Source organism: Sarcophilus harrisii, chromosome 3, assembly GCF_902635505.1.
Source record: "Sarcophilus harrisii chromosome 3, mSarHar1.11, whole genome shotgun sequence".
NCBI lineage: Eukaryota > Metazoa > Chordata > Mammalia > Dasyuromorphia > Dasyuridae > Sarcophilus > Sarcophilus harrisii.
In genome coordinates, this window is record NC_045428.1 from 413,660,664 (window position 1) to 413,675,294 (window position 14,631).

General features: G+C 32.8%; 1 protein-coding gene across 6 annotated transcripts in view; it reads right to left on the minus strand.

The window, feature by feature from the left end:
- The window catches only part of SLC4A10 (solute carrier family 4 member 10), a 361,700-nt gene that overhangs the window by 135,388 nt on the left and 211,681 nt on the right, over window positions 1-14,631 (minus strand). For all 6 annotated transcript variants that reach the window (XM_031960579.1, XM_023499232.2, XM_023499231.2 and 3 more), the window contains exon 4: window positions 12,289-12,427. In XM_031960579.1, the coding sequence (XP_031816439.1) occupies window positions 12,289-12,427 (139 nt within the window). The remainder of the gene's footprint in view (window positions 1-12,288; window positions 12,428-14,631) is intronic.

Consider the following 14,631-nt stretch of genomic DNA (forward strand, 5'->3'; position numbering starts at 1 on the left):
TCTTACCATGAAAAATGTTAATAAGTTTGCTAATGCATAGATGGAATTATATCATTTTATCTTCTTAAAAATCTTCAATAGGTGACCATTGACCACTGAATAAAGTCAGAAGTCCTTAGCTGGGTTTTAGCCCCACTTTCCTCATCTGCAGAATGAGACTATTAATAGCATCTATCTCACAGAGTTGCCATGAGAAGTGAATGAGATAACAAAAAAAGCATTTCATAAAACTAGAAGTGTTATATAAATGCTAGTAATTATTATTATGCTCTTATGCATACATCAATATTAATTTGTGTTATGTTTATTTGAATATATATTCATTATCCTTACTGATTGAGAAGTTATTGAGAGTAAGGACTTTATGTAACTTAAAAAATGTCCCTAAGAATCTAGACCATCAAGTACTTAATAAATGTTTGCAGAATGTTGTTATATGTGACAACTGTTAATAAAGTATTCATTTTGTTGTGAATGCTATAGAGATGGGTATTGGATCTATAACTTCATTGATATATGGAACTCCCAGATAAAGAGATTCCTCCTATCAACACAGATTGCCACTTTTACTACAGTTTAAAACTCCTGAGTATAGTTTACAACTACAGGAAAAATGTCCTTGACAAAAACTGTTTTTCTCTTGGATTTCTTAGAATGAAACTATATTAGCAGAAGCATACAAGTATAAATATTTCTGAAATCTGTGTTTTTTGGACCAACTTGATATTTCAAGACAATGAAATTTCGTGACTTTAAAATTTAATATACATCTCAGTCCTTTTCTTCATTTAAATTAAATTTGTTCTCTTGTTCCCAGGGTTATTGAGCTTTAGCCAACACTCTTCTACACTCCTCTTCGATATCTGTTACCATTTTGAATTGAGCATCAGCTGTCTCACTTAATATCATATAGCAGCACAAGAAATTTATAAAGACTATAGAAACATAGCTAAGTAAATTTAGGCTAATGGAATTGTAACTTGCCTTGACATGTGAACTTTCCCTCCTTCCTTTCCTTTTAACCTGTGTGCCTTTCTATTGACCTACTAAATATTCTTTTGCTAGTTCTGATCACACAAATTGTCACATTGAAAGTCAAGGTGATTCCAAGGATAATGAACAAATACATCTTGGTGATAAATAGGCTGCAGCATATTGTCATCAAAAATGTGTACATTAGAAGTGGTGTCAAAGACATCATTCATGACACATGGAAGCAAAAGAGATGAGTCAGTCATATAAAAACAACAAAAGAATAATACATGGGCAGTCCATGGGCTGCACTGCAAGCCGTAGATATTAAAAGATTTACAAAAAGTACATTTGTGGATCTTCTGGGATATATTTGTGGATGGCCATGGACAACATTCTCCCCATAGGAAAGGGCAGGGATGAGTTGTGATATAAATTGGGGAAGTACTCTCATCAATATGGTCAATCAATTATCAATAAAAATTTTTAATGTATTACTATGTGTCAGATACTATATTAAGTGATTGAGACAGAGTAAAGAGTGAAACATTCTCTTCTCTCAAAGATATTCTCCTAATGCATTGAAGTATTATGTAATTCACAATTAGACCATTTCTTCCTGCTTATTCTACAGTAATAACTTTGATAGTAGTAAGGGTTAATAGACAACATTAGTAAGCATTAGTTGGGGTTAATAAGTCATTCATCTTATTAATTATTAGTATTATCATATTGTAATAAAGTCATACATACTTGAATATGGAGGAAATTGTCCTTACATTCTAGTATAAAATGGATTTCAATGAAAAATACTAATACATTACTATAAATATATTTCTTAAATCTCTTTCAGCTTTAAAGTGCACAAATATATTCTTTGAAAATTTGATATTAGAAAGTTAAAAGTTAATTCCTTGGTTTTTAGATGCATATTAAATAGTAATAGCTGGGACTGAAATAGTACTTTAAGATTTGCAAAGCACTTTACAAGTATTATCTCATTTTATCATGCTATTACCTCCATTTTATGGATGAAGAAAATAAGGCAGAGACTAAGTTATTTGCCCAATGTCACAGAATTGGTATGTATCTGAGGCTGGATTTAAACTGAGGTCTTCCTGACTCCTGCATTTTATCTATTATGCTCCCTACCTGCCTACAATTTTAGTAGAAATTATAAAAAGATAAACTAGCATGGAGACAATAGGGAAAGAGTGAAGCTTAAAGAATAGAGAATGATATTTTCCCATCTGCCTTTTAGGAAAGTAATTTTGGAAGGTAAGTGGAGGATTGGCAGTGGAGATAGACTTGAAGAAAGAATAAATTAGAAGGCTTTTTTTGGCAACAGTTCATTTGAAAGATGATGAGGACCAATATAACAGTAGCAATAGTATGAATGGAAAAAAGAGGACAAATACAATACATGACATAAAGGTAAAAAAGAAAGAAAAGAATTAATACCAGATTGACTAATTAGGGTAAGTGGGAATAAGGAGTCAAGGATGACACTACAGTTGTGAGAATGGGTATCTGGGAGTATGATGTCATCCACAACAGTATTAGAGAAGTTGGAAAGCAGAGTTTCGGGGGAAAGATAATGAGTTTTGTTTTAGACATTTTGCGTTTGAGATGCCCATAACACTCTGTTCAAGATATCCAAAAGACAATTTGTGATATGGTATTATGTCAGAATAGAAACCAAAGCTGAAGACATACATATGTACACACATACACAAAAAACTACGCACATTAAAGATATATATATATATATATATATATATACACACACACATATATATAGTGTGTGAATTATAGCAAGATATCAGAGGGAAGACACTAGAAGAAATTAGTTCTTCTGAAGACAGAATTTGAGCTGAGTCTTGAAGGAAGCCAGAGGAACTAGACAATAGAGGACATGAAGGCAAAATTTAAGGAAAGGGGAAAAGCCAATTTAAAAGCAGAGATTTGAAAGATGGAGTATCATATATTAATAATAGATAAAAGATCAGAGTGACTGGATCATATAGTATATGGATGGGAATAAAGTGTAAGAAGACTGGGAAATTGGAAAATTATATTTGATCCTAGAGGAAATAGGAAGTCACTTGAATTTATTGATTAAAGATGGCAGTAATGTAGTAAGAACTACAATGTAAGAAGACATTTTGGGCAGGTAAGGGGAGATGTACTGGAATAAAGAGAGACGACATAGAAAGAATAAGTGGAAGGCTATTGCAATTAACATCAGGTAAATAAACATGGGAATTGTGCATGAGGAGAGAAGGAGACATATTCAAGAGAGATTGTAGATTCAGAAACAAGTTTGGTGAGGCATCCAGGATGACAATAAATTTGCATATGTAGGTTCCTGGGAGCATGTTGACATGCTTACGGAAGGATGTTGACAAGGGAGGAAGGTTCCTGGGGAGAGAGGAAGTTAGTAGACTTTTTTTTGGACACGGTGAATTTGAGATGTCATAGGAGCTGATGAGATCACCAACTGAGATAATAGAAAAGGAAAGCAAAAGGGAACTCAGGACAGACTTTTGGTAGATAACTATAGTTAGTAGGCAGAGCTTGATGAGGATCTAGCATGGGAGATTGGGAAAGAATAGAAAGATAGGAGAAGAAGCAAGAGGAAGCATTGCCACAAAAACCTAGAGAGGAGTTAACAAAAAGGTTAAATGATGAAACCTGAGAAAAAAACATTATTTTTTAGCAGTCTGGGGATAATCAGAAATTTTAGCGTTTCATTTGAATGATAAAGTCAGAAGCCATATAATAAGATCAGAAGTGATATATCAGAAGGCTTAGAAATAAATGAGAGGACAGGAAGCAGAGATACCTAGTTAGATAGTTTGAAAGATAGCTAAGGGGGAAAAGCTAGATCAAATAAGGATTGTTTTTTTCAGAATGGAAGAGAAAAGATTTTAGACAACAGGATTTAATAGATAGGAAGAGATTGAAAATTAAAGAGAGGAGAGAAATTATCTTCCAGAGAAGATAAAAGGGGTGGAATCAATGATGCATTTAGAAAGCTAGATGACTAGCTTGGCAAGGTGGGCCACCCCTTCATCTAAGGCCTGAGGGAGGAGAAAACAGCAAGCAGTAATGTCTGAATGATGTGACAAGAGAAAAGCAAGATCTCTCAGGAATTGATATCATTTTTTCTGGTGAATTATGAAGCAATTTCCTCATTTGAGAAGATGGATGGAAGGCTGTACAAGGTGAAACAGATTCTACTGAAATGAGCAAAATAACCAATAGTGGGGGGGGGGGGGGGACAGGCTTCATTGGGAGCCCATTTGAAGTTACATAAATAAATTTGTTGGGCAACTAAGCAATACAGTAATCTAAGTGGCAGGCCCAGATCAGAAAGACTCATTTTCCCGAGTTAAAATGCAGCCTCAGACACTTATTAGCTATGTGACTGTGGGTAAGTCATTTAATTCTGCCTTTAGTTCCTTAACTATAAAATGAACTGGAGAAGTAAATGGCAAACCACTGTAGTATTTTTTTCCCAAGAAAACCCCAAAATAGGTCATGAAGATTCAGACATGATTGAAATGAATGAACAAAAATCTTGAGTAAATATGTTTAGATAAGACAACTGCTAAATATAACCTACAAGGTTATGATACATTGTACTAAATAAAAGTAAATGGGAAAATTTTTATTGATTAACAGGAACACACAATGTAAAGTAAAGGATCATAAGTACAATGCACTTAGTAGATCTTTAGGGCAATTCAGTACAGCAATGGTCCTCAAAATGTGGCCCAGGTGCTTCTGGGACCCCAAGATATTTTTTTTACAGTTTTAGAAGTCCAAATGATTTTCATAATACTAAGATGTTCTAATGAAAAGATTTCTAATGAAAATAAATATCTAACAAAAGCTTTTTTGTGGGATTATCTATAATTTTTAAGAATGAAAAGTGGTCCTGAGACTGAGAGCTACTGTGATTGTTTGCAAAATTGCTCAGAATTTTTTTCGTTATCAAGGAATACATTAATTCAGAGTATTATATAAGGCAAAAAAAATACAATAAATGTGTATTAAGTGCCTATTATGTGACAGGGACTATGCTAAGCCCTGGGGATAAAAATAAGAAAAAAGACTCTTTTTCTCTCAAGCAACTTACAATCTAATGGGAAAAGACAATATACAAAAGGAAGCTGAAAAGGTCAGGGGAGAGCTGGGGTGAAGGTCAGAAGGTAGTTGGCTGAAGAACTTCTTATTTTTAAAGTAGCTAAGGTTCTAGAAATTTTCTAATTTATTATTTCAAGATAGGCAACCCCACTGTTCTTCAGACATTTTGGGGAATTAGCTTTTCCAAACTTTCTCCAGCACTGCTATTAGTTCATATACAGAAAGATATGAAACCTGTATATTTAAAAATAGGTAAAGGTCCATTACTTTTATTGAAAACACCTAAGATATTGCCACAAATCATTCTAGAGTGATGTCTAGATGATAAACAAAATATTCAGAACATTATAATTATTACTAATAATATTTCATACAGCATTTCATAATTTACAAAGTGCTTTCATGCATATTTTCTCAAATGGCAAATAAATATTTTAATTATTTTCCTTGCTTTTAGAAGTCTGTTAAAACCATGATTCCAGAATGATGGAAAGTTAAATAGGAGATAAGGTTTGCTTTTCAAATATTTTATCAAACTTTTCACAGTAGCTTTTTATGAGCTCCCTTTGAAGAAAGAGATCAGCAAAGTAAAGTGTTGAGAAGAATATTGGATCTGAAAACAGATGGACTGCAATCCAATTCAATCTTTGCTACTTACTATCTGAATGACTGGACAAGTCATTTACATCTTGTAAGCCTTAGCTTTTGATATGTAATATCAGAGGAGTAGGTGAATAATATGGTCATTTCTAGTTCTGAATCTATGATCCCATAACCTGTCTTCATGTCAATAGTTAACAGATGATTACACAGCATTATCTTGCAAGGCTCATTTATCATTAAGTATGGTACAGTTTCAAAGTCTGTATTGAAGACCTCTGACACCTTGATAGAGAGAGTGATCAAGTATGCATTTTGTTTTGGTGAGTCAAATGCTTATATATATATATATATATATATATATATATACATACATACATATAATATATAATCATATATTTTTATATAGACATCAATCAACTTTATGTCTGCAAAGATTTGGTATAATATGGAAAATCATCTGCAAAATACCATCAATTTTCTTCTCAGGCAATCAATGAGCATTAATACTTTCACCACTTTCACCAAGATTTTGTAGATATAAAACAGAAAGCCAGTTATTACCAATCTCTTCTCAGTTTTTTGGGAAGTAGTATTGTCTATGTTTTTTAATTCTTCTGAATTTTCCCCTCTGAGATAGCTTGAAAATGAATCCATGAATGCCTTTAAAACTGTGCTGCTTATGGTATAGATTTCTATATTTTTTTAAATCAAATCTAGCTATTCTTCCTAATAACATCTTCTAAAATTATATCATGATGGCAAAATACAAACTTACACAATACTGCAGGTACTGAGTATTCATGTAATGGTTGTATAATTCAGTTAGTCATTTTCATTTAAAAAATGTCACAACAATCATTTTGTTCAGTGTCTTCAAATTCAGTTAATGAAAAAAGTGTTCATGGCACACCAGAGATACAGTCACGAACTTTAAAAATTTTTTGGTCACGAGCACCAGTTTTCAATAAAGTTTTTATTCTCTCCTGGTTTCATTCTTGTTCAGTCATTTTTGAATTTGAATCATAAACCCCATTGGAGGTTTTCTTGGCAAAGATATTGAAATGGTTTATCATTTGCTTCACCAGCTCATTTTACAGATGAGGAAAGTGAGGCAAACAGGATTAAGTGACTTGCCCAAAGTCATGTGTCAGAGTTTGGATATGAATTTAGGTCTTCCTGACACCAGGCCTACTACCTTATCTACTTAACTGGCTTTAGACAGCTCTTTTATTTGCCTCTTCAGAAAACTTGTGAAGTGTCCTTCCATTTATCTATCACTTCTTTGTATCTTTGGTTAATTTTTTAGTGACAGTATAAAAATGGTTATAGTTCAGTTTCTGAGGCTTTTTTTTTTAAGAAAAATTCATCTATTGTTGGCAAAGATTGCACATTAAAATGTCGATGATTAAAATAATATTTTTAGACAGTATAAAAGCTGTGAAAGTCTTGGTATCTTATTCCATTTTTTATGCTTCTCTACTGTGTCATTATGAGAGTTTTTGTCTATTTCCATCATTACCTCATCTCCCAATTCTATCACCTGGTAGCTCTTCTGACAATGAGCCTTTCCGTGCTCAGCTAGGCTGGTCCTCAGATAGCTGGCAAACACTTCTAGCCTTTAATCAAAGTCTTTCCAACTTGTTAAGACCTGCCGGGCTTTTATTTCACTGACTTAGCCTTCAAGAACACAGCATTAGGTCCACCCTATGGGGAGGTATACTAGTAATACTTTTTAGGAAGGGCTTAACATACTAAACAAATGTAGTCAGAATTAATTTCTGAAGGAAAAAAGATTAAAAAATCTTTGCTCTCCAAAATTAAAAAAAAATAAAGCCTACAATATCCATGAAATGTTTTTAATTAACTGTGGCTTAATAAACACCTCTGATTCCATGTCAGACAATAATGCATTTTAATGTTTTAGACAAATAACATTTCCTATAGCAATACCTCATAAGTCTAATCCCTATCCTTTAAAGCCTAGAGAATAGACAGAAGTCTTTATTTTGTGTTTTCCATTAAAGATTTTTTTTCTTACCAAAATGGAACTTTAAAGTTTCTGCTTCACAAAGGAGAAGAGAATAAGCATTCATTTAGCACATATTATATGACAGGCACTGTGCTAAAAAAATTTACAGATATTATAGTATTTCATCCTTACAACAATATTGCAAGGTAAAATGTGATTATTATTCCCATTTTGCAGGTGAAAAAACTGAAGCAAACAGGTCAAATGACTTGCCCAGGGTCACACAGCAGGTGTTTCAGGCTGGATTTGAATGCAAACTCTATGTATGTTTATATTCCAGAGTAAGTTTCTTATGAACAATTTTCATACCTTGCTTTAAAAAGATTATTTCCTGTCTTGCTAACTGGCATATGAATGGACAAAATAAAAGAAAACAAATGGGTAAAATAATAAATGAAAAACATTGTTAATTTTAATTGTGTAATCTTATATTAATTTCTTGTTTTCCTGAGCACTTATGGGTTCTTCAATGCTTGGGAGAAAAAAAACAGGTGCCTGCCTGCTAAGTCATCAACACTTCTTTTTCTCAATAGCTGAATGGGTACTTCTTTTTTCTCAATAGCTGAATTACCAGGGGAAAAAAAAACTTTCTTTTTTCATGATTTACAAAAACTGGAAACTTACATAAATAGTTCCATTAGGAAAAAAAAAGATGTAAAACCTGGTGAAACATTTTTTAGATATCATTTAAGATTAACATTACTATCAAAGATGAAGCTACTAAAGAACAGAACAAGATAACAAAAAGCTCCAAAATATGTTCAAAATAAGTGCATTAGGGGTTCAGAAAAAGGGTTAAAACATTGCAGGCCAGAGTTGGCAAAAATAACCTCCTTTGAGCTGGATCCTGAAGGTTTAATCACACTTGACTAGGTGAATAGGAAGAGAAGGGAACTTTAGAAAGAGAAATCAGTAAAATTTTGTAGTAAAGCATGATCATAGAATATTCAGGAGACACTGAAGATCCAGACTGGTGGGAATGGAGGATTTGTATTGAGTCATATGTGATCAGTTTGTGGATGGTTTTGAATTGAAGGCTGAGTTGATATTCTATATCTAAAGTAGAAGAACCATTTAAAAGTTTTCGAGTATAGGAGCACTCTAATAAAATTAGCATTTAGAGGATTGGATTTGGCCATAGAATCATTGCCCACATGGTCATTTTAAGAGTAAACATGGACAGAGAAGCCCATCTTGGTCCTCCAAAATAATGCTGCAAATGATTATAATAACATAAACTGAAGAAAAAATAAAATGAGATGCCATTTAATAAAATTTCCTATTTGTCTTAAGAAAAAAAGATGAGGAAATGTGACTAAATAGCTTTATTTCACAGTTTTGAATCTATGGGTATAGAATGTTGAAAGACTTTCACTCCAAATCTAGTCCTCTTTTCTTGGAAGCACATTATTTGACCCTCATGTCATCTTAGTCTTCCTCATATGAATGAATTCTACTTTGCCAATGTTCCTCTTAAAATGTGGCACAAAACTATATACCCAAATGAGACTGAATAATGCACAGTATGGCGAGATGACCATGATTTTGAATCTTTACCATTTCTCCTTTTTTGTAGTTCCATCTAAAATTGCAGTATTTTTGAAGTCACATAATATTACTGATTGTTACTGAGAAATATCATGTAAATGGCTTGAGGGCAGGACATGGAGTCAAAAAGGCTTGGGTTTGAATTTCTCCTAAGAACTAACTGTGAGACATCAAAGCAAATCATTTAATCTTGATATCAATTTCTTATCTGTTAAATGGGAATGATAGCCTCCTTTAGAGTTGTTACAAAGATCAAGCAAGAATGCAGATAAAATTCTTTTAAAAATCTTCAAATGCTATACATATTTGAGCTATTATAAGAGTTGTATTATTTTAAGCTTTTAATCAATTAACTGTCCTATGTAATGGGCTGAGGTTTGAGTTAATGCACTGAGGTCCCAAGTAAGTGAGGCTAAATAGTAATTGGGCTATACTCTATTAATATACATGATTGGATAAAGAATGGTCCCTGCCCACTCTCCTTGCAAGCCCTAATGTGTTGTATAGGAAATGACAATTTTGGTGGGTGGAGGCAGAGAGAGACAGGAAGAGAAGCTGGGAGAGATTGGGCCTGGGTTCCATTCTCCTAGCTGCTGGTCATGTGGCTTCAGCTCCTTGACTCAGCTGCACACATTCCTATCGCCGATTCCCTTCCACCTCTGATCTTTCTTCACTGAGAATAAAGACTGACGATTTTCCCCTAACCTGAATTCCTGACTCCTGCTGATTTAAAAATACACGGTCTTCACAGTCCTACTTCCTTCTTGTTCATATGAACTAGTATAATACCAGTTTTTTTCCATCACATTTGTGCAAGGACTGGACTTATTGTGTAAACTTTAAAAGTTTTATATGTTACTTATTATTTTTTTTCCATTATGTCTGGCTTTTCATGACTTCACATGGGATTTTCTTGACAAACACTGGAGTGGTTTGACATTTGCTTCCCCAGCTGATTTTATAGATGAGAAAATTGAGGCAAACAGGGTTAAGTTGTCACAAGACTCCTGGACTATTGCAGCCATCTCTGAACTGAACTTTCTGATTCCTGAATTATTATAGCTGTCTATGCTAGAAAACCTGTCTGCAAGCTCTCCTAAGGTAAAGTGAGCCTTGGATCAGGGAGTGAACTGATTAGTGTTGATTATGCCAACTATGAAAAAATTTTGGCAACCAAGCCAAACTATGAGTAAGATCTAAAGATGTAGATTAATGTAAGGAATTCTGGTTGTGAACTCACAAGGTCTAAGTACAAATCCCAGCTGGACTGCTTACTATCTGTATGACTGAACAAGTCACTGTTGTTCTTTAACTTTGTTTCTTCTCCCATTTCTAGCATGATAAAACTATATCATCTGGTTGAAGGAACCAGATATTTTTACTTTGCAAATAAATTTGGGAATGAATATTAATGAACAAAATTTTAAATACTTAGGCAATATTTACCCCAGAGGAAAGAAATAGAAAGAATAGATTTCAATTCTAAATAAGAAAGAAATTTCTAAAAATCAAAGCTGTTTGAACTGGAATGAATTGTTTCAAGAAGAGGAGAAATTTTGATGACTGGAAAACTGGTTGACCATATGATAGAATGTTGGCTAAGGAATGTTTACTGGATGATCTCTATGATCTTTCCCATCCCTAAGATTCTATGATTCTACATTTATAATGAGATTGATGTGATGTAAGATACAATATTACAAAAAGAATGATTAAATGACATGAAATATCCTGTAATTACTAGGGCAAAAAAGTTTACTGTTGCATTTTAGAAAGCAACCTCAATGAAAATTTAAACAAAAATAGGCTGAAGTGCTTAAAGGAATTATCCTTAGTCAAACAGGAGGCAGACATTTCAGGTGGCAGAATTCTATATTAGATTACAGTTAATTGAGATTTCAAAGTTTCATTGATTTTTGTTATAAAATTAAATTTGTTATAAAATTAAATATAAAATTAAAATTGTTATAAAATTAAAATATTAATTTGCCTTATAGTTCTTTTTTTTTTTATTTAGGCAGTCATTTATTAGACATACACAAACATTGTAGTGAGCTGATGACTATTTTTTAGATGGACATTTTTCATATTAAAAATGCGTTGTGTTCCACAAGTTGGTAAGTTAGACAATATATATGGAGAGAGACCTAATTTAAGGAAGATATTCTTTTAAAATGGTGTGGTTTTTTAAAAAAATAAAGATTTTACCCCACAATCAATGAAGGGGAAAAAATATGGTAAATCAATCAGATCCTTTGGCAACAGCATGATAAACCCACATTTTCTTCATCTTCCATTCATTTGACCAAAAGTATAGCATAGTCATAACATAACATAGAACAGTGTATATATATATATATATATATATATAAATATATATGTATATATATATACACACATATATACATACACATATGTATACATACATTTTGATATATTCATTTTTATGTGTATGTATATATGTATTTTTCCTCTATCTATCCAAAAACATTTTTTTGGAATGTATATATGCCTCTCAAATAGCCACTACCAAAGATTTCATGTCATCTATGACTTGCCACATTTCATAATTTTCACAAAGATTCTACACTCCCATTATCATTCATGTTCACTCACTTAATTAGCAGCAACAATAAAAGACAGATGAAACTAAAGATACAATAAACCCAGAAAGTAAATTCATGTTTGCTTTGATCTTTTGCTGAAGATAGACAATATATGTGACCATTTGTCTTCAATGATGCAGCTGCTGCTGATTTTGTATCACTGTTTACTATAATTACTACCTTCACATTTCATTCTGATTTATATCCCATTATGATACATATCTAGATGAAGAATATCAGATAGTAATACTCTGGGCTGGTTGTTATGTATGCTTTCCATCAGATATCTCCTTTTCAGACCTTAATGGGGTTTACAAATGTTCACTGTACCGTGAATTACTACCAATGACTAGAAACACAATGCCCCCAAATCCTCACCTGGCTGTCTCTCGCCATTCAGCATCCTCACCTTCACGCCAGCAAATCTCATCAAGCTCTGTGAAAAGGTCATGAGGAATGTGTTCCTCGTCATCATCCTCGGTTCCAAGAATAAACTGTACCCTCTGCGATGGGGTGTCTGGAAAGCCGGAGATATGAAGAGATATTACCATGACTTCAAGCTTAGCACATTCTCAGTCACCTCCCCCCCACCAGCCGGCCAGTGTGTGCTCAGGAAATTCGAACTAATTTTAGTATTTTCCTAAGCCAAGCATAATTAGAAGGGTAAATCTGCTATAACATATACACATATATATAATCCTTCCAAAGACAAATATAAAGATTCCTTTTAGATTATCTGCTTCTGGTCCAAATACATGGCCAAATACATATATTTTTCCGAAAAAAGAAGCAATACGCAGAATCAATTCTGTTTTCTATAATTATTAAAAATGTGCATTATACACACATGTACATATAAACATACTTATATTTATAATATTCATATTTTTTTTTTTTTGGTTCAGGCCTCTGATTTTATCTGTGAAAGGGAAACTTTATAAATCAACAATTGGTTACTTTCAATATCTAAATTTAAAAATTTAAATTTCAATGTTTAAAAAGTTGTTCAGGGTTCTAATAGTTTAAATTCCTTGCTCAGTCACACAACTAGTATGTACCAGAGAGAGGATTTGAACAATGGTCTTCATACTTTTGAAACTGGCCCTATATCTACTATACCAGGTCATGTGGCAGTGTAATGAATCAATTATACCAAATAAGCTTGACAAAAATGAATGTTTAAAAAAAGTTCACTAGTTTATGTCATGTTCCTATGTCTAGGTCTAGTCCTTCTCTATTCCCTTCATGGTTTTTAAATACCAGTGTCTACCTAATGTAAGTATCCCCTCGACTTCAGTCCCAGGCACTTCCCTCTAATTTTTTTCTCTCTGTAGTATCTTTTACAAAAAAACTTGAGCTACCCCTTCAAATCAATCTTCACCTCTAAATCTGTATTATCCAGCCCCAACCACTCTCACAAAAGTCACCCCTTTGTATCTGTCTCATGCATATCCCTCCTTGGATATCTTACTGTCAAATACAAAATGTTCAGATTTTAAAACATTGTTACCACCTTTCTTAAAACAAAACCAAACAAACAAATCAATCTTCCTGACTTCCTATTTTTATCAATGGATACTGTCATTTTTATGCTAAACAGTATCAAATCTTCTTTGTTTACTTCTCCTTCCTTATTTCCCAGATCCTAATCAGTTCTTTAATAAATGTTTATTGATTGGTTGATTGCCAGACACTGTGCTAAGCTTCTGGACATATAAATATGAAAATACTTTTCTCCAAGGAGTTCATAGACTACTGGAAAAGAATGTGTTCTGTGTCTGCAACATTTCTTGTATCCATACTGTCTTTTCTGTTTTCATTGTCACCAGTTTTAGATTCACTGTTTTAGGCCCTGATTAGACCTTACATTGGCAACAAAAATTGATTTCCCCAATTTTTATTACTCCTCTTTTCCATTCATCTTACACATTGCTGCCAAATTAATAAACCTAAAGTATAGTTCTGATTATGTTATTGCTTGGTCAAAAAGAAATCAAAACAAAACCACAGCAAAGAAACTTAAATGACTTCCCTTTGCCTATTAGATGAAGTCCTTAATTCTTTTTTTTTTAATATTCAGGATATTCCATTATATGGCTCTCATGTATATTCCTGGTTTTATTTCCTATTATAAAATGCTTAGTACAGCACCTTACATATCAGAAATGCTTCATCAATATTTTATTGAAGTGATTCCTAACATAAATTCTACTTTACTTCCAAACTGCATTATTGTTCTCTGAAGATATCCCATGTTTTCACTTTTACTGTTCTTTCCACCTCAAAATTCTGCACATTTTTTGCTGTTGTTTAAAATTATTTATTATGACAGTTACCCAAGAACCCAGAAATATTTTCTGAACCAGTTGTAAACTGAGATCATTAGTTTTTCAGAGATCATATTGATTAAGAAAATTATTCATCTACTGATATTCTCTGTTTTGGATTTTTTTTTTTGTAATATAAGAGTATTTTATTTTTCTCCAATGCCATGTCAAGACAATTGTTAGCATTCATTTTTACAAGATTTTGAGTTCCAAATTTTCCTTCTTCCTTTTCTCTCCTCCCTCTTTTCAAAAATGGGACAATTTGATATACATTGTACATGTACTGTCATGTAAAACAGGTGTCCCTATTAGAATTGTGAAAGAAGAAATAGTTTAAAAGAAAACATGAAAAAGCAAAATTTAAGTGAAAAAAGTGGACTCTGCATTCAGAATC